This window comes from Mesoplodon mirus (genome assembly GCF_964341445.2).
Source record: "Mesoplodon mirus genome assembly, chromosome: 7".
In the NCBI taxonomy this organism is placed as follows: Eukaryota; Metazoa; Chordata; class Mammalia; order Artiodactyla; family Ziphiidae; genus Mesoplodon; species Mesoplodon mirus.
The window spans coordinates 133451546-133476680 of record NC_138983.1 but is presented as its reverse complement, the minus strand read 5'-3'; the positions used below and the strand labels follow the sequence as shown (position 1 = coordinate 133476680).

The window sequence follows — 25135 nt, the reverse complement described above, 5'->3', positions numbered from 1 at the left end:
TGTGGAGCTCTGAGAACAACAATGTCTAACACGTAATAAATACTGGCTATCTTCAATCCAGGGTTACTCAGTCTTGACTGTGGCACCATCAACACTTCCACCTAGATAATTCTTTGCTGTGGGGCCGCCCTGTGCATTGCAGGCTGTTCAGCAGCACTGCAGGTTTCTACCGGGATGCTAGTTAAACCCTCTCTCCAGTTGTGACAACCATAAGTGCCTCCAGACATTGCCAAGTGCCCCGGGGGATAAAACTGCCCCCCGTTGAGAACCACTGTCTTCATCACAAGGAAACCTGGTAGTGTTCCTAGAGAGACTCTAGGCTAGGGTCCTAGTAAAACACCACCCGGTTTTGGTTAAGTCCTTTTTCCTATTTCTCTTAACATCTGCTACAACAGCTTCAACATAGATCTTAAAAGCAGGAAAGGAAAATGGTGTCTCAAAATCAGTTGGGATGTTTCTCAAAGGACCCAAGTCCTCCCTGACTCTAGATTCAGACGTGCTCTCCCAGAGGGGTCCCTGAGAGGAGCAGCCCAGCATGGGCATTGGACACTCCAGGAAATGCTCAGAGTCGCCTACATACCCAGCTCAGAACTACCAACCTAGGTCTGAGGACATAGGCGATGTTCATGCTCATTTCACAGGTGGGTGAAAAGAGTTCACAGGGATTCCAGGCTCATTCGACAGCACGCTGTGGGATGGGGCAGAGACAGGACTGGAACCATGGTCTTCCCGCCCTGAAGTCTGCTCTTTCCACCTCTGCCTGAAGGCCCATATCGTCTTCCAGCAGCTGAGTGTGGGCGTCCGAAGGCGCAATGCCAAGAGCGTGACGCCCGGTAGAACCAAAGGCCCCTGGCCCGTCAGCTCTAGCAAGCAGAGCAGCGCAGCATGGAGACACAGGCTGACATATGACTCTCCCCTTCCTGGCTGTGCCACCTTGGGTGTTACTGAACCTTTGAGTCTCAGCTTCCTCATCTATTTATGGGGCTCGTAAAATCAAACCGACAGAGAGTTGTCGTTACCGTTAAACAAGGCATGTCAACTGGACCCACGTAAGCGCTAAATAAATGTCACCCCGCTTCCTAGGAATCTCTGGATCTGACCTGGAACGGGAGGCACAAAAGTCTCCTCGCAATCCTCTGGGCACTTCTCACTCCCACCACCCTCTAACAGCCCAGGGTCACAGGCCAGAGGTCAAAGGTCAAGCACACCAAGCTCTCAGGAGACAGGAGACTGCCTGAAATAGATGGAATGTCAGCACCTTGGCCCTTGCAGTGCAGCCTGCTGGGGAAGGACGCAATTCTGGCACCAATCAGCCTGGGTTCAAATCCTGGCTGTGTAACCTTGGGCACGTGAGAAGCCAGTGAGCAGCAGACGGGAAGCCTCTAGAAGCTGCCCTCCACCTGCACTCCCATGGAAAAGTGCTCCTCCAATGCTGGCTCTTACTCTCCTTGTGTCGCCTGGGCGGGGCAGGCGGAGAAAGGCGCTCCCTCCGGGTGGGGAGACGGGCCGGGACAACCTAGAGAAGAGCCCGGCCCCACTGGCAATGCACAGGCAGCCCTGGGCTCCCGGCCTGGGGCCCCCTGGCCGCTCCAGACCGGAAAGCCACGGAGCCGATGGGAATGCCCGCCTGCCAAGGCTGGCCAGAGACCGCCCCCGCTGCAGAGCCCTGGGAACCTGCCCCTCCTGCCCTCCCCCCAGCAGCAGGGAAAAATAAAAAGGCACTTTCCGGGGCTTCCCTGGTGGCGCAGTGGTTGAGAGTCCGCCTGCACATGCAGGGGACACGGATTCATGTCCTGGTCTGGGAGGATCCCACATGCCGCGGAGCGGCTGGGCCCGTGAGTCATGGCCGCTGAGCCTGCGCGTCTGGAGCCTGTGCTCCACAAGGGGAGAAGCCACAACGGTGAGAGGTCCGCGTACCGCAAAAAAAAAAAAAAAAAAAAAAAGGCACTTTCCAACTGCTCACTTTCTGCCGTCCTGCTTCCTTTCCTGAGACCCGCCTGCCTGGAGGAGGCACACCTTGCTGCACTCTGAGCCCTGCCAGAGCCAGTCACTCCTCGCCCGGCCTTGGTCAGACCCTCGCTGCTGGCATCAGGGTGGGGACTGCCCCTCCAGTCTCACCCAGGCCCTGCTCCAAGCCCACTGACCACCTCTCCCCCCCGGCCGTCTCTGCCCCCGCCACAGCGACCCCCTTACACGCCCCACCGACTCCCACCTCTAGGCCTCACACCTGCTGCCCCGTCTCATTCACTCAGGCCTCCGTCCCAAGGCCAGCTCCCAGATGGCCCCGACTCGAGAGGCACCCCTTACCTCCCCACTCCCTGCCTCCTTCACCCCTCACTGCCTGACGACGGAGGACATATTTATTGTCTGACTCCCCCATTAGCCGGACTTCCCTGGAGGATAGGGATTTTTGTCTACCTTAAAATTTTGTTTTCTCATTTTATCCCCAGCACCTGGAAGAGCGCCTGGTATACAGCAGGTACTCAACAAATACTGAACAAATGAAAAAATGAATCTGGCCTTTCTAGACTTTAAACCCAGGAAGAGCATTTCTTGCCCCAAATGGAATAAAACCTCTCCGGAAGAAAAAAAAAAAAAAAGAGTCAATATATTTCCCAATGCTGAGTTTCTCACTGGCAGCCAAAAGCAAACTCTGGTGTTTATCCAAATGACCTGCAACTGAGCTTCACGAGGAATCTGGGCAAGAGTCAATGCCCGATAAATGCTCAAACCATCGGGTGAAAATACGTTGGGGAACAGGACATCCACTCAGGGCCTCAAAAACATCTCCTCAGAGATTACTTATTAATTACAGAGGCGGACACAAAGTGACTGGAGTGAACATCACACCTCATGGGATGAATTGACGCCCTGGGCCTCCTGGGCTGTGCTGTGGTACGCCCGACAAAACGCATAACCTGCATCCAATCGCGAGGCGACATCCTCCTCCCAAACCCAGGGACGCTCTACGGAACAAGTGGCTTCACAGCTCTTCCCAAGCGTCAAAGTTAGGGCTGAGGGACTGCTCCCGATTACAGGATGCTAGGGACTGGACTGGATCCTGGACGGGGGCAGGACGGGGGTGTGCGGGAGTTTCCTGCTTGAAAGATGGTACTGAAACACTGGCAAGATTTAATAATGGTCTCCACATCACATAATGGCTTTGTATAAATGTGGAAGTTCCCAAAATTGATTTTACTCTGGTTCCTAGGAGAGACACACCGACATGCTCAGCACTGAGGGGCTACCACATCTGCAACTTACTTTTCAATAACAGAGCGAATAGTAACAAAATATTATTATACCTGTATGTGGAGAGAGAAAAAGGAAACGTGGCCAAATGTTAACAAGAGGTGAAGGGCTTTTAAAGGGAGTTCTTTATACTATTCTTACAGCCCTTCTGTAAGGTTGAAAATTTTTTTCGAAATATGAAGTTAAATAAAAAGGTGTCGGTACTCTCTAGATCCTGGGCGCTAACTGCCAGCAGAGGTACCAGGCACTGTCCTAAGCCCTGCATGCATATGAACCCACTCACTCCCCACAGACAGTGTGAGACAGGCATGACTTTGGTCCCCATGTCTCACACACGAGGAAGCTGAGGCTCAGCGCTGGGCTTCAGCCTCAGCACCACGTGCCAGCCGCGCAGGTCAGCAGACGTGGCTTCACCCTCCGCCTGGCGCCCTCTCTGCCAACCCCAGTTTAGCAAGTTGACTTAAGGGGCCACCTGCCCAGGATGAGAAGTACTTGGAACCTCCCAGCCCAGAAGCTTCTCCCAGTTGCTAGAGAAGCAACAAGGAACTTCCTGACCCTGCCCTCCTCCTGGCATTCTTAAAAAAATCAACTCCAAAGCCAACAGCTCAAAAAGGTTCACAACCTATTGAGAGCATCCCTGACACTCCTATCCGTCATGCTTTTTCCTATCCGTCATGCTTTTCAAACTTTGTTTTTATTTTTAGTTTAAGGTGTGTTTGCACATAGGTTAAAAGTCAAATGAGGCTTGTTTTTATATGTTTTCTGCTCCTTTCTGAGCACCATTTTCAACTCTTCCGGCCATTTCCTTGCTTTCGTACTTCCACAGTTCCAAATTACAAACATTTTTTTTTTTTTTTTTTTTTTTTTTTTTTTTTTGCGGTATGCGGGCCTCTCACTGTTGTGGCCTCCCCCGTTGCGGAGCACAGGCTCCGGATGCGCAGGCCCAGCGGCCATGGCTCACGGGCCCAGCCGCTCCGCGGCATATGGGATCCTCCCGGACCGGGGCACGAACCCGTATCCCCTGCATCGGCAGGCGGACTCTCAACCACTGCGCCACCAGGGAGGCCCTACAAACATTTTTGTAACTTGTTCCACCTTGATTTTTCAGTTTTATTATTATTTATTAACCTCCCATTATGGAAGATAAGGATTTAGCTTTTTTTTTTTTTTTTTTTTTTTCCTGCGGTACGTGGGCCTCTCACTGCTGTGGCCTCTCCCGTTGTGGAGCACAGGCTCCGGACACGCAGGCTCAGCGGCCATGGCTCATGGGCCCAGCCGCTCCGCGGCATGTGGGATCTTCCCGGACCGGGGAACGAACCTGTGTCCCCTGCATCGGCAGGCGGACTCTCAACCACTGCGCCACCAGGGAAGCCCAGGAGTTAGCTTTTTTTTACCAACTCTACACCAAACGAGCGCGAGTACGCATGTGCACACACGCTCTTTCTACCCCATCCTCACAACACAACCAGATCACAATTTTGGATAAATCAGTACTCAACATCAATACCATTAGGATGATGTAAACGCTGTCTTCTGCTGAATAGTACACTATGACTATTTTTCCTTTTCAGCACAATTTTTGGTATACAGAGTTAGTATTTACTTTTTTGTTTTCTTTTCTATAAACTTGTCACTAATTCATCCCCACATCCACTCCCCTTTTTATAAAAATCTCCTCTTGATGTTACAACTCATCAGGCACAAGAGCAACAGTGTGTTCACGGAGCCTGCAGGTGCCCCATGCAGAGCTGTGGCCTGGGAGCTCCGAGCACTGCCCTCGCCCCCTCTCTTGTGCTGGGTACCTTGTTTCCCGGATCCATCATCTTCCTCTTTCACATGTATGTCCTCATTTTACTGAAGCAGTGCTTCTCAAGCTTTAGTGTGCATCAGAACCACCTGACTCAGGACGCCTGGGGTGCGGTCCAAGAATCTTCATTTCTACAAGTCCCCAGGTTCAGCTGCTGCCGCCGGGCCAAGGACCATACATCAAGAACCACGGCACTGGGCTTCCTTGGTGGTGTAGTGGTTAAGAATCTGCCTGCCAATGCAGGGGACACGGGTTCGAGCCCTGGTCCGGGAAGATCCCACAGGCCACGGAGCAACTAAGCCCGTGCGCCACAACGACTGAGCCTGCGATCTAGAGCCCGCAAGCCACAACTACTGAGCCCACGCACCTCAGCTACTGAAGCCCGCAGGCTCTAGAGCTGATGCTCCGCAACAAGAGAAGCTCGCGCACCGCAACGAAGAGTAGCCCCCTCTCGCCGCAACTAGAGAAAGCCTGCACGCAGCAACAAAGACTCAAGACAGCCAAAAATAATAAAGAAATTAAATAAATAAATAAATAAAGAACCACGGCACTAAAGTACAAACTCAAGATGCGTCCAGAGATATGGTACAAGGGAGATACATTTAGAGACTTGGAACATCTGAAAATGTCTTTATTCTATTGTCGCACTTAATTAAGCACTTGGCTAAAGAATTCTCGGATGGATAGCAATGACCCTCCAAGTCTGAAAGCACTGCTCTGTGACCTTCTAGACTGCAATGCTGCTAAGAAGTCTGAGGTCATTCTGATCCCCAAACCTTTGTACTGACCTGTTTTTTCCTCGCTGTCCCCCATGTCCTGATTGTGTTGATGGGTCTTGGAGCGGGTTTATTTTCATCCATCGAGCTGGGTAAGTGTCAGGCCCCTTCAGTCTTGAAAATCATGTTCTTCAGTCCTGGGACTCATTTCTTTGATTATTTTCTTCCCCATTTTCTCTGCCCTTTCTTTCTGGAACACTATTTGCATATTTAACTTTGATTCATCTTGTAGTTTTTTTTCTCTCCCATTTTCTATGTCTTTCTGCTCTACTTTTCAGGAATTTTTCTTCATCTTCTCTTCTGTTTTCATTTCTGTTGCATTTTAAAAAATATTTATTTATTTATTTGGCTGCAGTGAGGTCTCAGTTGCAGCACGTGGGATCTTTGGTTGTGGCATGCGGGATCTAGTTCCCTGACCAGGGATCAAACCCGGGCCCCCTGCATTAGGAGCATGGAGTCTTACCCGCTGGACCACCAGGGAAGTCCCATTTCTGCTGTACTTTTAATTTCTAAGAGCTTTAAAAAAAACCTTCCTTATTGATAGTATCTTGTTCTTTTGCTTTCTATATACCATAATTTCTGAGATTAATGACAGTCTTTGAAAATTCCTTCTCCCTGTGTAGTTCCTGTCTCCTCCAAGTCTCTTTCTTTTCCTTCCTTCCTTTTCCTTGTCCTTTCTTTTTTAACTGAGGCATTACTCAAAAGTCTGCCACCTGGTTTGTCCACTCACTCATATGTAAGTTGCTGGCGGGAAGCCTGCAGACACACGAGCGCTCACCTGGAGCCTCATTTTAGGATCATCAGGCTATTCCTTTGCATGATGGAGCCCTCAAGAACTTAAGTCTTTTCTCTTGGGCTGGTCAGATTCCCTGTATGATTCTTCCAGTTTCATATGTGGAGGTAGGAACCTGACAGGCAGCATTCTGAGCGATGAGGAAGAGAAGGAGGTGGGTGGAGGGAAGGTGGCCAGGGGTCATCTCAACACTAAATGTGCTGACTTCCACTTAACCTTCTACGTTTTGGTACCATCACCCCACCCTCACCGGCACCTAGACTCTCTAGACCCATCTCTGGAAGGAGCAGTTACCAGTCCTGTGAAGCGGGAAAGGGGATTTTGGCAGCCGTGGCTCAGATTCCCCTCGGCTGGCTCAGGTTTCCCCTCTCAGACCTGCCACGTCAGTTCCTCCTCCTCCCTTCACTTCCTTGGTTTGTCTCCTCTCCCTCTAGTCTTTATGGCTTAATTTTATTTAAAGGTAAGTCCTTTCATGCCATTTTTCGTGAGGGTTTTATTTATTTATTTTTATTTATGTATTTATTTATTTTTTGTGGTACGCGGGCCTCTCACTGCCGTGGCCTCTCCCGTTGCGGAGCACAGGCTCCGGACACACAGGCCCAGCGGCCATGGCTCACGGGCCCAGCCGCTCCGCGGCATGTGGGATCTTCCCGGACCGGGGCACGATCCCGTGTCCCCTGCATCGGCAGGCGGACTCTCAACCACTGCGCCACCAGGGAAGCCCTCGTGAGGGTTTTAAAGGAAACAGGTGGGCGCTTGAACTGCCCCCTTTTACCTGGAAGCCCAGGTTCCTGTCCTTCTGTCTGCCTTCGAATGCTTTATTTTTCTTCTTAGCCGTTTACTGACTCTTGACCTACTTGCTGTTTACGGTTCCTCTCCTCTGACTGGACATCAGCTCCTTGAGAGCAAAGACGCTGTTTTGTGCACTGGGTGTTCTGTGCCTCAGACAGCACCCGACACGTATCGGGCCCTCACAGTACAGTCTACACAACAGAATATGTGCCGCTTTACTCGTAAAAGAGTGTGTGCGTGTACAACTGCACACACATAAGCACACACAGAAAAAAGTCCGAAATTCAGGACATATTCCACGATGGGACGTTATCTCTGGGCAGTGGAGATGTGTGTAACTGTAATTTTTAAAATTAGTTTTTTGGGGTATTCATTACATCTTCTAAAACAAAATACGGATCACTTCATGACAAATATATTAAAAACAGAAAAATAAGCCACCCCTTAAAACTGAAGCCCAGGGAGGTTAGTAACTTACCCAGGGTCACACAACTAGTTAAGTGGTGGAGCCGAGATTGAACCTAAGAAGTCTGACTCCTCTATGCAATAGTGCTTTCCCTGCTACAGGGCCATCCTCTTCCAGGCCTTCTCCTAAGAAACCTGTGCTGCAGCTACTTTCTCCAAAAAGCAGCCCTATCAGATAGGAGAGACACGATTCGTTCCAACGCCTCCCGGAGACGCGTGAACAGCTGTTAGCAAAACCGAAGAGCTCAGTGAGGTGCCAGAGCGACTGGAGCTGCAGGCTGGGAGGTCCGGGAGGACGTCAGAGCAAGAGCCCAACAACGTGATGCTCGCTGCTCGCTGCAATGCCCCCTGGGATGCAGGGAAGCCGAAGCACGCTCCCCTCGGCGCCGGGGGCCTGAGGAGCGGCCCCAGGGGATCCGCTGAAGCCAGATGCTGGGCTGGAACAGGCTCTGGAGGGGAGCACAGAGGGATGAAGACGAGCCCGCGGACAACAGGGAAGGACGGCTGCTTTGACTTCTGTGGGTGGCACCAACCGCCCTGCCGCCCACCCACCGTGACAGTGCTGGACGGTGGGGAAGGAGGCCCGGGGCAGGGCGGTCACCGCCCTTGTGGGGCTCAGGGCAGCAGCTGTTTCTCTACAGGGATGCTGTGGCGGCAGGGACGGTCACACCAACACACCCCAGATGATAGCAGCCTCGTCCACAGCCGCTCCCTCTCTCCGCAGCCTGAGGAGCAGGCTGGTGTGCCCATGGCTGGCACACAGCTCCGTCCTGCCTGTCAAGACCCTTAATTAGGGTCTCCTGAACATCCTTCTCCAACAAATAAAACCAACCCTGTCCCCCACCCAGACACGAAAGCCCAACTGCTTTCAGAGGCAGGGCTACAGACAGGAAGGAGCAGCTGCCTTTCTTGCTCTCTGCCAAAGCTAGCTTAGCCAAATCCCCAGGAAAATGCTGTTGCACATGAAACATGAAAACGCAAACCACAGACAGTCTGCTCTCCTTCCCACACACATGTTCAAACAAGCCTGCTTTCCAGCGCTGCTGAGGACTTCTCCCCGATGAGGTCATCACTACGGCCCAGCCTGTGGCTTCTGCTCTCCCTCCATTGTCATGAGCTGGTTTCAACTTACCTGACCCAGATGTGCAGGCTCATGGGAGCAGGGGAGAAGCAAGAGCAAAGCGTGAGCGGGCTGGGAGGCCCATCCCACCCTCTGTCCACAGGAGCCAAGCAGACCCCCGGGTGATGGGCTGCCAGACCCAGGCTGGCAGGGCACCCCATCAGAGCACTCCTAGAGAACATTGGCAAGGGGAGTGGCTGGTGGGGGGTCTCCCGGGACTTGCGTTTTCTTTCCTCCTCTTGGGGACCTCCCCCGGCCAGACAACACCCTCCCCAGCCCTGGTGTCACAGAGACCAGAGAGCGGGCCGGAGGCTGGAAGAGGAGGCCCGGGGCGGGGCGTCCATTGTCCCACGCTGCAGGACGCTGAAAGTACTCAAGTGAGGCCTGAAAAGACCTCCAGATCAAGGATAAACAGGGCTGAAGGGTGTGGTCGGGATCCTACTGGAAAGAAGCTTCAGCCGCCCCACAGCAAACCTCCGAACAGCTAATTACCTGTCTCAAGGAAAGCACAGAGATGCCCCTGGAGACAGAGGAGAGGCAGACGCTGATTTTAGCAAGACCCTGGCTCCGGCAGGCTCCTCCCCGCCCCCTCTCCTTGGTCCTCCGAGACCCAGGATGGTCAGGAGAGGGTCTGACAGGACCTGACCTGACGGCCCAGCCACAAATTCAGTGACTCTGAATGCAGCCCCAGGGGTTACATCCTTTAGGGATGGGAACTGCTGTGGCAGGACGGCTGCAGGGCGCACAGCACTCCACGGAGTTGCATCCGAACAGGAGGATGAGAGCCGATATCTAGCGAGATAACGGAGCTGCCATCGACAGTCCTGGCGAGACCCTAACCCCACACACGGGAAGAAACTGTTCTGGGGCCCAGCGGACCAGACTCGAAGAGCTGTTAGACTGACACTCAGGAGTCCCAGAAGACGGCCTCAATCTCAACTTCCGGTCTAAAGGCATCTCCTTACTTCACTCTGAAAGGGGCAGAGGTGCCAAGTCTCAGGGCACCTGCGTGCGCTGGCGCGAAGCGAGAGGGTGGAGGGCACAGGACACCCCGCCTGCCGGGAGCCCCGACTACCGGAATTCTAGGCCTTCGCTCACGGATCAGAACCAGGCCGCCCAGGCTGAAGTGGAACCAGCTAACGCAAGGGTAATCCGCCCTGGCCCACTGGTCCCGAGTAAGCTGACTTTCTGCTGACTCGAGCCTTAAGATTGCCGCAGAGTCTTGGTGCCTTGCCCCATCTGAGAGAGCGAGAGAGCGCGTGGTGGCCACATTTCAAGAGCTCAGGATCTAGCCACTTCTAAACAGGCTCTGAACGCAACAGCTTTTCCCAGCCTCGTGGAAGCCACAAGTCTAAACAGAGGACTGAACAGAGGCCTCTGCTGCCAGCTGGTGAAGGAGGAGATGGGGGCACGGAGGAGGCCGCGCCCGAGGGCTCTCGGAGCGGAGCTGGCAGGGGAGGGCAAGCGGGGCCCGTCAGACAGCTGAGAGGGAGGCAGAACCCGGATTCTGGGACGAGGATTTTACTCTGGTGGTAGGGACCTTTCCATCTTGAAGTCTCTGCTTGTTGTTATTCCACTGTCCCTCTAAGCCCCAGAGAGGGCCCTGGCTTGCTGGTGTCAGAAGCTCTGGAGCACCCAGGGAGAAAGGTAGACAGAAATCTGCCATCTTTCGGTGGCCTCTGCTGATGAAGAGAGACTCCTGTGGGCTGGCTCGCCTTTCCCCTGCCCCATTAAAGAGGCCCCATTTCAAAGCCCAGCTAGCTGAGTCCGCTCCGCAGCTCTGTTCACATCGCTGTCCTCACCGGGAACAACCTTCTGCCTTCAAGTCTCCAGGCGTGGGAGGAGCTAACTGTGCACGGCCCACCCCGCCAGCTCCCAGCATCACCCCTCCGTGGCCACACACTCTTGACCAGCGTCTCCCAGGTATGTCTCTGCAGCTAAGTGTAAATCTCCAGAGTTTGGGGTCTGCATATTTGGGGGTACGCAGTACTTGCTGATGAACCGACAAGCCCCATACAATGAGGGTCATTCAGGCTGTGAAGTAAGGACACAGCCAAAGGCCCCAGTCCAGGCTAATCTTTTGGTCTGCTTCTTTGTTTGGTTTGTTTGGGGGTGAGGTTAACGTCCTAAAAAATCTCTAACGGAGCATCACATGATTATATTCTCCAATAATTCAGAAGTCTAACCCCTAATCCTTTGCATTGACATAAACACCAATAATAGTTCGGTGCTCATTACTCCAGTCTTTTCTTGAATGAATTTACATATACGTGAACACATGTACATAGAGGTCTATTTTTTAAGCACCAGAGGGCTGAGTCTTTAGGGGTTATCTGTGGCCTCAGCAATCTCCCATGACAGTCCATACAGACCTCCTCCCTTCTTTTTAACAATCTCCTTGTAGCCTAGGCTGCGTACGCACCATGCCTATTAACCCTTCACACACACAGGGTCACTTAGGTTGGTTTTGGTTTTATTTTTCATTTTTTCTATCACAAATGATGCTGCAGTGGACATTCTGGCCCCTCTTTGTGACGTGTATGAGTGACTGTCTAAGTCAGACACCTAGAAGTAGAAACGCTAGGTCAGAGGGACACAGGTTTCAATATCTTATGGATCTGGCCATGTCTGACACCCCACCTACTATGCATGAGCACCTAGGACTTGCTCTGTGCAAGGGAGTTTGGGAGAAACAAGGTGTCTGTCTCAGCTCACCAACACTGGCTCCACCTGGGCATGGTCTCAATAGGGTAACTTCTCTATGGCCTAAAGCTCCCTACACCTACAGAGCCCCACCCGGCATATTGAGACACATGTGGAAGGTCCCCACCTCCTATTTAAAAATGACTCTCAGGCCGTTTCAAAAACCCACGGCAATGGCAGTAATGACATACAAATAGGAACAAACCCGTAACAGTGACAGGAACAAGAGCAGGGAAGCAGCAGAGGATAAGAGAGCGCAATTCATTTTCCGAAGTCAGTAAGTGGAAGGTAGGGTGCGAGTGGATGAGACCGCACTGAAGGAAGCTGAAGCCTGGAGCGTCCAATGGGCTACACGGAGGTGACTGCCAGCCTCACCACAGGAACCAGAAGAGGATGTGGGCTCTAAACAAGCAGGGACAGAGGACAGGACGGGAAACGACGCTGGAGACTAGGACCAACTAAAGGCCCCCCTCTAGAGAAGAGCTGTACCAACTGGCTCCATCCACTGCCCACCTTCATCCTAGGGGCAGGCACTTAATGCAGATGAAAACAGAGAAATGTGCTCCAAAGATATTAACCCTTGGGCTGGAGCAGGGGTAGGAAAACTCTTCTTAGTTTTCTTTTTTTTTTTAAACAACTCTTGAAAAATGTAAAAACCATTCTTATCTCATGGGCCATACAAAAGGAAGCAGGCCAGATTTGGCCCATGAGCTATGCTGGACAAGAGAGCATGCAGGCTCCAGAGCCCACACTGCTCAAACCGCACACTCAGGCAAGGCCAGACGGCCGACATGCCCCACTCCCCGTCTGCACAGCACTGGGCAGCTACCCACCCAAGAGGGGCCTATTGTGGAAACAGACCTACCTATCAGCTCACTAGACTATCAGCCTGGTTCTTCATTTTTAAATACAAATGAAGTAGGAATTCTCTGGCGGTCCAGTGGTTAGGACTCTGTGCTTTTGCTGCGGAGGGCCCAGGTTCGATTCCTGGTCGGGGAACTAAGATCCCACAAGCCGCATGGTATGGCCAAAAAAAATTTTTTAAATAAAATAAATACAAATGAACTAACATTCACCAGACACTGAGGGAAAAACAGCTGAGGGAAAAAAGAACGACCAAAATAAACAACCAGAACCAGATCCCAGAGGAAACGGGATCATTTAAGGGTCAGGAGATAATTTTTAAAACAATTCTAATTAGTGTGTCAGAGAGGGTCAACCCAATTTGGCCTCTGTGAAGCAAGAGCAAGACGCTGTGAAAATGAAATAATCAGAGGAGAAGAAAGAAGATTAAAATGGTGGCTCCCAAAGGAAAACCTTCTCTAGGAGGTCTGGAGGATAACATCAAGACCATCTACCAGTCTACAGAAAGAAAAGACAGGTGGGAAAAGGAAGAGAACAGAAAGAGCACACGGGACTGAAACCGTGCACCTCAGACTGGGACTTGAACCCACGTGGCCAGGACCCGAACCTGGCCAAGACCCTGATTGGGACTTGAACCCACACAACTGGAACTGGAACCCGGCCAAAACTCACAGTCTTCCAACTGAGATCACACCCCTGGTTTCAGGACTTAATGAAGCTCAGGTTCTTGATGTCTCATTGCAGAAAGAATTCAGGGAGAGACAAAGTGATAGGTAAGAAGTGGATTTATTTAGAGAGAAACATACTCCACAGAGCGTGGGCCATCTCAGAAGGCGAGAAAGGCACGAGGGTATGGAGTTGTCAGTTTTTATAGGGGTGGGTAATTTCATAGGCTAATGAGTGGGAGGAGTATTCCAGCTATTTCAGGAAGGGGCGGGGATTTCCAGGAATAGGGCCACCATCCACTTTTTGATCCTTATGGATCCTTGGAACTGTCATGGCGCCTGTGGGTGTGTCATTTAGCTTGCTGATGTGTTACAGTGAGGCTCAAGGTCTAATGGAAGTTGACTTGTCCGCCATCTTGGACCCATTTGGTTCTAATCAGTTTATGTCATGTCCTCCGGCTGTATCATTCTTTCAAAGGCTGTGCCCTGCACCCTTCCCTCCTGTTTCAGGACCAATCTAGGAAGTCTAACAACTAATAGGATTTCCAGTAAGAGGAAATAAAGGAAACAGAGAGAAGGAAATGATCAAAGAAATAACAGAAAAAATATTCAGAGTGAAAGGCTAACATAAGACTTTAAATTGAAAGGGTCCAAAAGTACCCAGCTGAGTGAATGAAAAAAAAAAAAAATCCAACCTAGACACAGCATTACAAAACCCCACTACACTAAAGATAGAAGACATCTTATATGCTTCCAGAGAAGGCAACTAACAGAGCAAACAAATGACAACAAAAAGCGAAGTGAGCTACAGAGAAATGAGAATTAAACTGGCACTGGATATCTTATTAGCAACAGTGCTTTATTTAAGTCAAGAGATCAATGCTTTTAGTATTCGGAGGAGAAATAAATTTAAATTCTGTATTCAGTCAAATCATAAATTAAAAGTGAGGGCAGGGACTTCCCTGGTGGTTCACTGGTTAGGACTCCGCACTCTCACTGCCAAGGGCCTCGGTTCAACCCCTGGTTGGGGAACTAAGATCCCACAAGCCACGTGGTGTGGCCCAAAAAAAAAAAAAGTGAGGGCAAAACAAAAGATTCAAAGTTTTCCTCTCATTTATTCTTTCTGAGGAAGTACTTAAGAATGTACTTCAGCTAAACAAGAGTAAAGCAAGAAAGAAAAAGACACAGCATCCAGAAGACAGTGGATCTAACCCAGGAAAGCAGCTGTGGAAGGGAAGTCTGTCGAGAGCTCAAGGCACGCCTCAATAATCAGCTCTCCAGATTGGAGAGAAAAGAGAAGAGCATTTTGGAAACAGTGTTTCCAGAAGGAAGGAAGGAAATACATAACTAATTATTAAAGTAAATGACCAGGTAATTTCAAAAACAGAGTACAGGTCCTCCTCACCTTATGATGAGGTTACATGCAGATAAACCCATCCTAAGTCGAAAATGCATTTACTACACCTAACCTACACCATACCCCAGTCTAGCCTACCCCGAACGCGCTCAGAACACTAACATTAGCCTACAGCTGGGCACCACCATCTAACACAGAGCCTATTTTATAAGAAAGTCTCGCTATCTCACGTAATTGAATACTGTACTGAGTGTGAAAAACAGAGTGGCTGTCCGGGTACAGAATGGTTGTAAGTGGTTTGCTCTCGTGATCTCGGGGCTGCCTAGGAGCTGTGAAATACAAGTACAGTACAGCTGACAGAGAAGCTGGGGGACAGCAAAGGACAGAAGAGGTGCTGGGAAGGGAAGGCCAGAGGCTTCTCACTGATACTCTCCCCCAGCAGAGTGATACAACCTACAGTACATGGAATAAGGACCAAAGATTTCGATATATTTAGGATTCCAAAGGCAATTAAGAAAAAAACCCTGGAAATAATAATAGAAACATCAAAAATTGGGAGGAGGAGGAGGGAGGGAGGGTGAGGAAAATGTAAAGGAGCTAAGACTTTCATCTTGCACTGTGGGAAATTGATACTGTCAAAATTGATAAATCAAGAAAGAGTTGCATAAGCATATTACTCAGTTAAGTGTCTAGAAGAAATCACCAGAAGCACTAACCCCAGAAGTTGTCTTAATGGTAGCTACTTCTGGAAGGCAGAACCAGGCTGGGTCAGAGTGGTACCAGAGCCTGTCTCTACCCAGATAAGCCTCTGTGCTATTTGATTATCTGGCCGTGTGACTGCAGGACTTTGATAAATGCCCCAGCCTACCCCAGACATTCTTATTCAGTAGGTCCAGACTCTGTATTCAAGAAAGCTCCTCAAGCAATTCTGACGACTAACCTCTGCATCCCATTCAGAGCTGAGAAATGATGATTTTATGACCTCATCTGATACCGAAGACCCCTGAGGTAGGCTAGTCAGCTACTCGATTCCTCATTTCTCATTTAGAGAAACTGAGTCTCAGAGCAATTCCGTGATGTGGCCCTGAGCCTGGGGTATTTCTCGTGTTGGATGATGCTGGCGCCCTTCCCCACCCTGCTCTGGTGCAGTCCTGGCCAAGACCTGTCTGGCAAGGCTTCCCCTGCTGGTCACGGTTCAAACTGCACTTGTCCTTCAGCTCAGCTGTGCCAGGAGGGCTGCGGAGGACACCCGAGGGGACGGGGTGAGAGGCCTGTGCCAGTCTGTGCTGAAGCGGAGCCACGGAGCCTGGTACCGGCCCTGTCCTCCAGTCGTTGGAGGAGGCCACATGCCACCCTCCTCTGCCCGCTGGCACTGTCCCGGGTGGGCACCGCACAGCACAGGGCTGCCTCGTCCGCAGAAGGCAGAACAGAAACAAAAGTCTGCTAGTGCCCCAGACCCAGAGGAAGGCAGGAAGCCTTAATCAAACACTTTTACTTGCAGCAACAGTGACTAGAAACCAAACTTGAGAATGAGGGCAGAGCCCTACAATGCACCTGGGGACTATTCTTAGTTCTTCCAAGGACTTGCCAGTTTTTCTTAATTTTTAATTGGGAAATATACTGTAAATATTAAATGTGTGTGTGTATATATAACACACATATATATGTATATATATACACACACACATTTTACATACACACACATATGTACATAAATATAAAATATATACTGTTTAAAGACCTAAAATAAAAGAACATCCATGCATGGAGCACACAGCCCAAGAAACAAATATTACCATAAGTCTCTGCCCTGCCCCGCCAGGGATGATCACTTTGCTGAATTAGGGGTTAATCATTTCATTTTTTGTCTTCCTAGTTTTATGAGGCATGAATGCATCCCCAAGCAGTGTATTGTTTAGTTCTGCTTGTTTTTCAACGTGATCTAATCGGAATCAAGGAATCACAGGGTGAGTATTTTGTCTTGCTTTTCCGGCTCTATGCGTGTAGAGCCTTCCTTCCTGACATGTGTAGCTGGGTGGAGAAGTCGTCCAGTGCAGGATTTACTTACCTACTCTTATTGTTAGTTGTTATCTGGACTGTTTTTAGTTTTTTCTATGCTGCCAGGAAAACTCTAATGGGAGTGGCTGGCCTTTTAAAATGCCTCTCCTCTAGAGCCCCAGGTTTTGCCTCAGTACAGAACACCGGGCCTGTAGCTAGAGTTCTGGGAGTTCCCTGCAACCACGAGAAGATGGGATTCCCAGGGCTCCCTCTGCTCCCTGGCCCGGCCTCACTCACACACAGAAGCCTTCTGCTCTGAACCTGAGATTCCCCACCCCTGCTCTAACAGCAGGGAAAACAATGGCCTTTTTAGAGACAGTCCGGGTTTCTGAGTCACACCCCTCTCCCTCTATCTGCCCCCTTCTTCCCCAGGTAAGAGAACAGAGTTCTCAATGAAAGGGCTCCATTGACGGGCCACAGGGCGTGAAAGCCTGAGAGCCTGAGCAGGAGGGGACCAGGCTCTGCCCTGCCATCTGGCCCACACGGTCCTCACATTTGCCACATGGCTACAGGGGGAACAAAGGAAACCGGGCCGTGGTCAGGGCGAGGCACATTTCCCTCCAGTCACATATATTGTTCCATTTAAGGATCACATAATTTGAAAGGTGGAAGAACAACAAAAGATGACATACTTCTGAGTACACACCATATGCCACTGTGCTAAGTGCTTTAGATACCTCATCCCAGTGGGTCATAACCCATGAAGGTGGTGAGGAAATTAATTTAGGAGGTTAAGACCAGCATCTAAACAAAAAGAAACAGAAAAGACTGGAATGAAGATGAGAATACTAGAGCATGTCCCATACACTAAGGGTAAGTACTGTTTTGGGAATTCTTTCTGTACCTTATATTCACATCTATTTATCTATCTGCACTGGGTCACAATGTAAACTATATCTGTATCTCTCACTGTGGACAGAGGCTAAACAATCTTAAAACACCCTCTCTTGTCTCATTTATTTCATACCCCTCCTGACGTAGGTTCAGTTACTAACCTAATTTAACAAGGAAATAACTGCAGCTACTTGCTCAGCTTCATCTGGGCCACACAGCTCAGTCACCAACCACCCACCGGCCTCGCTGCTCTGTTTCTCTTTCCTCCCCCAGAACACGCTCCGCAGCCTCAGCCCAGGGCATTCTCCCCGCCCCTCTCACCAGCTCCTTGCACAGCTGGTCCCTTTCCATCCTTCAGGCCTCAGCTTGGGGGTTGTGTCCACAGAGCCCTGGTCCCCAGCCCGAGCAGCCCCTCTCCTGTTCACGGCCGTGTCGATGTATCTCCTTGGTGCCGTCTGCCTTCCCCACTACGACCCCAAAGGAGGTAACGTCTGACGCCCTCGCCTGTGTGTACCTGGCAGCAGGCACTCCCTCATCTGTTGGTTGAATAGACACACTCAAGTTCCCACAATTGGTAAATGGCAAAGCCAGGATCCCAGCTGGGGGAGGCCAGACCCCTTGACCCCTGCACTATATATGAAAACTACGAAACAGCACCAGTAAGTGTTAGCGCTTGGTTGGGTTGGACTCCAACGCCCGTGCTCTATTAGGTCAACGGGGTAGGGGGGCCATGAGGGCCTCGCTGAACAGCCTTTTGTGGTCGGCTGAGGACTTGGAAGGGGTAAGTGGGGAGACAGCAAAACCTCAGGCTAGAAGAGAAGAAGTCTGCCAAAGAACAGAGAAATACCAGAAGAAGTCATCAGAGCAGCCAGCTGAGAAATGAACTAGTGACTGGGATTGGAGAGGCGGGGCCAAGCAGCCTGAGGACCAAGGCCAAAGGAATACCCTGGCCATGCTGCCACCTCGTGGCTGTGGAATGCTTGGCCCACAGGAAAAAAAAGAGAGGTGGGCTGGTCTGTGGGTTCATTCTTCAGGGGTCATTTACTGAACACCTGATGTGGGCCTGGCTGCTGGGGCCTGGAAATGAGTTTGACACGGCTCCAACGTCCAAGGACCGCTGTTCCCTACATCCGGGCAGTGACCCAACCCTGAGAGGTTTACTTCCCCCTTTTCACAGTAGCTTGTGGGGTGCCCCCTCCCCAAAACAAGACTGAGAGGGCAGAGATGGCCTCTCATTCATCTCTGAAGCTCCAGCACCCAGCACAGGGCCCAGCACATCAGAACAGTCACAGTGGCTACAATTTAATATGTGCTAAGTGCTTATAAAGAAGACAGCGCATCAGTTCTCACATTTTACCTCTGAGGTACCTACGAGACCACCAAATGGAGATGTCAAGTCAGTGTTTATTTCGTTATGAGCCTGGGGTTCTCGGAGAGTTCAGAGATGGAGAAATAAATGTGAACATCACCCACAGATGTGTTCAAAGACCAGGACCTCTCAACGAGTTTTGTATGCATGTGACTCACCTGGGGTTTTTGCTAAAATGCATATTCTGATTCTGCGGTCCGGAGCGGGCTCTGACAGTCTGCATTTCTAACAAGCTCTCAGGTGATACCAATGTTGCTGGTCCACAGACCACACTCTGAGTGGGAAAAATCTGGAACAGAAGTTGACAAACTATGGCCAGAAGGTTAAATCCAGCCTATGGCCTGTTTTCCTACATCCAGCAAGATAAGAGCAGTACTTTGATTTTTAAAAAGGTTAAAAAAGGGGCTTCCCTGGTGGCGCAGTGGTTGAGAGTCCGCCTGCCGATGCAGGGGACACGGGTTCGTGACCCGGTCCGGGAAGATCCCACATGCCGCGGAGCGGCTGGGCCCGTGAGCCATGGCCGCTGAGCCTGCGCGTCCGGAGCCTGTGCTCCGCAACGGGAGAGGCCACGGCAGTGAGAGGCCCGCGTACCGCAAAAAAACAAAACAAAACAAAACAAAAACAGGTTAAAAAAGAAAAGAATATGTGACAGAGACCACTAGTGGCTTCACAGAACCTAATATATTTCTCTCTGTTCCTTGACGGAAAAGGTCTGCCAACCCCTGATCTGGTATGTCATCCAGGGACAGGAGGCACAGCGAAATGAGAGAGGGATGGGGGTGGAGCCCTGAGCCAGACGGTTATGCCTTCCAAGTTGCCGTGCCTAGTTCCAGTAGGAAAAAGAAGAGTAGAATGCACTGTTTGTGTGCTTATACTAAAAAGACAGTGAGCCCTGGAAAAGATGAGCTAAAACCTGAGGCTCCCAGGTAGGAGTGTGCAGCACTGGGAAAGAGGTGCAGACATCTTCGGGGCTGAATGGGGACGAACACCTGTCATCTTGATAATCCACTGCCTCTTTCAGCGCTTATCCTGGAAAAAAATGACAAAAATAGAAAGACGGGGCAGTAGCCACCACCAACTGTGTGCAGCACCACAGAAGTACATGTGCTGAAAAAAATAATATGAAAGGGAGTTCTACAAGGTTGCTCTGTGGAGCAAAACCTTCTGAATTTTGGATGAGGGTGGGGAGGGTGGAGAGAGAAAAGGGTAAGGCCAGGGCAAGGGGTGCAGCAGAATAACGGCCCCAGAGCCTGTAGTTTGGGGGCTGCCCCACGTCGTGTTTGACCACAGTGTTTGGCTACTGTCATGCTTCTGCCACGCTGTGTTGACGACTATGTCTGCTTAAATGTCAGCGCCTGAGAAAGCAAACACAGCCGTCCATTTCCGTCAACGGGAACCAATCAATCTGGGCTTCCAGCCGTGAAAAGTTTGCTTGTCTCACCTCAAGCATTCACATATATTTCCGAAGGACAACAAGAGAACCCTTTCTCGGGGGTGCAGAAAAGACTAAGTCTATCCAAAACACCGTGGCAGGATATCTGTAAAGCCAAACTGTTCTTAAATGCTGGAGGACAAATAAAGACAGAAGGATATTATAAAACTGTCCTGGGCTGCAAAGCACATCCCAGAATTTCCTGGTTGGAAGGAACCTTCAAGGTCAACCAGGCTGCCTCATGCTTCCCACGAAGCTGCCTCCTGAATCTAACCGTCCAAAGGAGAAAAGCTCACATCACATCTGGCTTTAGGCATGGAATATTCTTCTTCTTCCTCTTCTTAATAAATTAAAAAATACTTGCGATCAAAACCAAATCACTGTCTTTTAACCCACAAACTCCTGCCCTTCTCAAGTCCTTCCTCAATCACACTGTCTCCCCCCTAGAAAGTGAGTTCCTTCAGGGAACTAACTGATCTTGTGGCACCCAGCACACTGCTCGTTCCACAGCTGCGTGGTGAGCAAGTCCTCGGTTGACTAAAGATCTCAGTTTTTCTGCCACCTTTTTGCTGTGTCATCTTAGACAACTTCCTTAACCTTCCCAAATCGCATTTTCCTCACATGTAAAGTCCTATCACAATAGGGCTATTCTGAAGATTAAATACAATGACACATGTAGAATACTTAGAATGGTGGCTAGCATAACAGTAAGGGTTTAGTAAGTGCTGACAATCATTATTATTCAATTAGTAGATGAAACCGTTCTATCCTACGAATCACACTCCCACCCCAAAACACATCACACCAGAACTGGGTTTCTCAACCTCGGCACCATTGCCTTTTCTTTGTTGTGGAGGCCCATCCTGTGTTTTGTAGGATATTTAGCAGCATCTCTGGTCTCCACCTTCTAGGTAGCAGCAGCACCCCACCTTCCCAGGTCTGACAGCCAAAAATGTCTTTCTTCAGAGATTGCTAAATGTCCCCTTCTTCCTCCACAGGGAACCACTGCACTAGAATATGCAAATCAGTTGTGGAGTGGTCACCACACCCCCTAATTCCCCACCATCCCACTCTCCCCACAGGCAGCCACCTCCACCCCACGTGCTCACCACTCAGTTGCCTTGGAGGGAACAGGTGATAGGTGCTGTAGATGTCATTGGAGAACTGCAGCTGGAGCTCAGGGCTACCTTTCAGGAGCTGGGCAACGTGGTCCACCTGAAATGGTGTCTTCTCCAGGATCACAATGGCATCCTCTCCGTCCCCATCCCCAGAAGCCTCATTAACCTGTGGGTGAGACACCATCAGTGGGCCCAGGGGCAGAACCACAGGTGAGGCCTGGAGAGTAAAGGTAAAAGATGTAAAAGCTCCCAGGGCCTCTGCAATCCCAACACCTGGGATTTCCTTCCCTGCAGTCCTCCCTCTGGGGAAGTCTAGCCGATGGCGCCCATGTTTCTTCTCCCAGAGAAGGCATCTCATCAACCCAAATCCTTGTGGCACCTCTCACATCCTCCTTCTAAAAGATGCAAAACCTCTCAGCTGTCTTCTATTTTAGGCTCACAAGGCCTCTGTCAAATTCTCCCCATTTTACAGACGAAGAAACTGAGGTCCAGAGAAGACTGCTTGCCCAAAGTCACACGAATAGTCAATGTTGAAACAGAAACTAGAATCTGGGTATCCCAACAGGCTTCTAGGTCGAAGGTTCTCATGGCTAAAATCTTCAGCAGGTGCTGCAGACTGAAGACAGGTAGGGGTGAGAGAACCAGACAGAACCTTGTAAAAAACAAGTTGCAGGGACTTCCCTGTCAGTCCAGTGGTTAAGACTCCACGCTTCCAATGCAGGGGGCGTGGGTTCAATCACTGGTCTGGAAACTAGGATCCAGCACCGCCAAAAAAAAAAAGAGAGACACAGAGAGGCATGGAAGCCTCGGCCAGGTCCCCCTGATGCTTTCAAAAGTGAGAGCTCCTGCCAGGAGTCCTGGAGAACCCTTGGACAGCATCCTCACTAGTTCTTGAGGTGGTCTCCAGTCTCTCCTCAGCCCCTGCTGGAAAGCTGAGCACATGGCATTAGAGGCAGCGGTGTCTGCCTACCTGAAGATACTCTGCCCTCCTGAAGACCAAGGATGGTAACTTTCATCACTACGTCCCCTGCATCCAGCTCAGTGCTGGCCTGTCAGCACGTGATATGTGGAAGTGAATCAACAATTTCATAAACTGTCTCCTCGGTTGGGGCTGGAGTTCTGTATAGCAAGGATCAGACCTCCCACAGTCTCTATGTCCCTACCTGGGGCCTGGATGAGCAAGACCGTCCGGCAACACTTGCTGGGTTCCTAGCATCTTACAGGTTTAATGAATGACTGATGAATGCTTAGGGACTTCAACATGTGATTTTGAATCGGCAATACACTCTACAAATGTTAGGGTTTTTTTTAGTAAAAGAGGAATTAGGAAAATTAGCCCTACGCGTGTTAATTCCCTTAATTTCACAGGTAGTCTTGCCTCCTCCACGAACTATCCCCCCTGCATTTTAGTGCACTCTGCCTTCCCCGCTCCCCACCGAGGAATGTGCTTGGTATTTTCCGAAGAATCTAAAAAAAAGAAAAAAAAAAAAAAAACGCCTCCGAGGCGACGATTGGGTCACTCCTTCCCGCATCCCCTCCCCAGGGCTGCCTAATGGTACCTTCCCGTGTAGGAAAATGATTTTGTCCCGCGCAGACTCCCTCAGCACTTTTTTCACTCTAAAGCCGGAGAAAGGTAAGCGGACAGGGGCAGAGGTTCCATTCCCAACGCCCGCTTCTTTCCCCTCTGTGCTGAGCGCCTCCACCTCCTCGGCATCCACTTCGCGCTTTCTCTTGTTGGGCTGCGGCGCCGCGTCCGCCATGCTGCCCGGCGGGAGGTGTGCGCCTGCGCGCACCCGGCCGCGGCCCCGCCCCTCCCGGCCGCCTCCTCCCACCTCCGCCAAGGGGCGGTGACTACAACTCCCGACGTGGTCCGCGCCGGAGTCCGCATCCCTTCCGGCCTTAGGGAGCCTCGGAGCGCTGATCACTGGGATCTGCCCGGAACGAGCGGTTTTTGTTGTTGTTGTTGTTGTTGTTGTTGTTGTTTTGGCGGTACGCGGGCCTCTCACTGTTGTGGCCTCTCCCATTGCGGAGCACAGGCTCTGGATGCGCAGGCTCAGCGGCCATGGCTCACGGGCCCAGCCGCTCCGCGGCATGTGGGATCCTCCCAGACCGGGGCACGAACCCGTGTCCCCTGCATCGGCAGGCGGGCTCTCAACCACTGCGCCACCCGGGAAGCCCCGGAACGAGCGTTTTAATTCAAGTTACCTCCCCTTGGTCCCCTGGTGCTAGCCGGCCCGAGTGGAGGCCGGTGCTGAGGGCAGCGAGAAGGCAACAAGTCCCTAAAGAGGCGGGCTAGAGAGGCTGCAGGGGGAGAGGGCTGCCCCAGCCTCCCAGGGGCAGGAGCCAAAAGACGCCGTTTGGACTCTGAATGCGTTGACACTTTGGTTGAATGCACATTTTAATCAGAATTACACCCACATTGATTAGAGTGGAAGGGATGTTTCGGAAATAAATCTGTTGAGCCAATCTCCTGAGAAACCTCCGCGCCATGAGAGCGAAGTGGAGGAAGAAGCAAAGGCGCAGGCTCAAGCACAAAAGAAGAAAGATGAGGCAGAGGTTCAAGTAAAATCGTACACCCATGGAGGCCACAGGAGCAGAAACAAGGGAAGCCAGAGGCCAGGGGTGCCGGTAGAAATTGTTGGGCTGCATACCTACTGTCTAGAACTTGTCTCAGTGGATCTGGAACATGTATGCCCGTTCTGATTGCCTCGACAACCTTTGAGAGACCCATCTTGCTCACATCAAAACGGCCCCTTTTGTTCCTTTGCCCTGGACCTGTGTCACTCTGTACTAGTTCTGTTCTCAGTTGCGGCTGAATGTAATGTGTACAGTAAATCATCTCTTTTGCTATCTTAGCTGAAGAAAAGAAAAGAAGCATACACTTGGCCCTTGAACAACACGAGTTAGAACTGCAGGGTCTACGTATACTCAGATTTTTTTTTTAATAGTAAATACTGCATTACTACGTGCATCCACAGATACGGGTCCAGAGGGTCAACTGTAGAGTTGTAGCTGGTTTTCTACTGCACTGAGGGTCGGCGCCTTTAAGCCCCACATTGTTGGAGGACCAACTGTATAATTCTAATTAGAATATGCATAAGGTCAGAATTCTACTCATAAGAGGGCCTGGCTCAAGGAAAAGATGAGCTCATAGGGAGCCTCAGCCCTCCAGAGGACCTGCTGGAATACCGGACAGCAGAGTGTAAGGGACTTTTACAACAGTAAATCTTCACTTGGCTTCAGAAGCATTTGTCTGTTGATAATTTTTTAGTTCAGCTTGTTTGGAAACATTAGAAGGCTCTGCACTGTCCTATCCAATAGCAATTAGCCACGTGTAACTTTACATTTAAATTAATTAGAATTAAATGAAATTTAAAATTCAGTTCCTCAGTCATATAACCATGTTTCAAGTGCTTGATAGCCACGTACGGCTCGTATGGCTCGTATGGCTCGTATCACATTGGACAGCACAGATGTGGAACATTTCCATCACCACAGAAAGTTCGACTGGACATTGCTGTATTAGAAGGTTGTTACTGGGAAGCCCTAGTCTATAAGCATCAATCCTTCCATCTTCTTGTGGAATCTCAAAACTTCTCCCTTTTATTTTACTTATTTATTTATTTATTTGTTTGTTTAGTTTAGTTTAAAGAAGGACTAGACACTTCCACTTCAGGTAGTATGACAGACTAGATATTCTAAAAGCAATCAGTTAAAAACACCTAAACAT

The 25135-nt window shown here is 50.4% G+C and overlaps 1 protein-coding gene across 2 annotated transcripts in view; it reads right to left on the bottom strand.

Moving 5' to 3' along the window:
* Positions 1-23194, bottom strand: part of DCPS (decapping enzyme, scavenger) — a 36793-nt gene extending 13599 nt beyond the window's left edge. The window contains exons 1-2 of one of the 2 annotated variants that reach the window (XM_082626616.1): positions 22965-23194; positions 21397-21622 (exon numbers count right to left, since the gene is read on the bottom strand). In XM_082626616.1, coding sequence (XP_082482742.1) covers positions 21397-21622; positions 22965-23165 — 427 coding nt within the window. In that variant the 5' untranslated portion in view covers positions 23166-23194. The remainder of the gene's footprint in view (positions 1-21396; positions 21623-22964) is intronic. The other variant, XM_082626617.1, reaches the window with a different exon arrangement.
* Positions 23195-25135: the final 1941 nt, after the last annotated feature.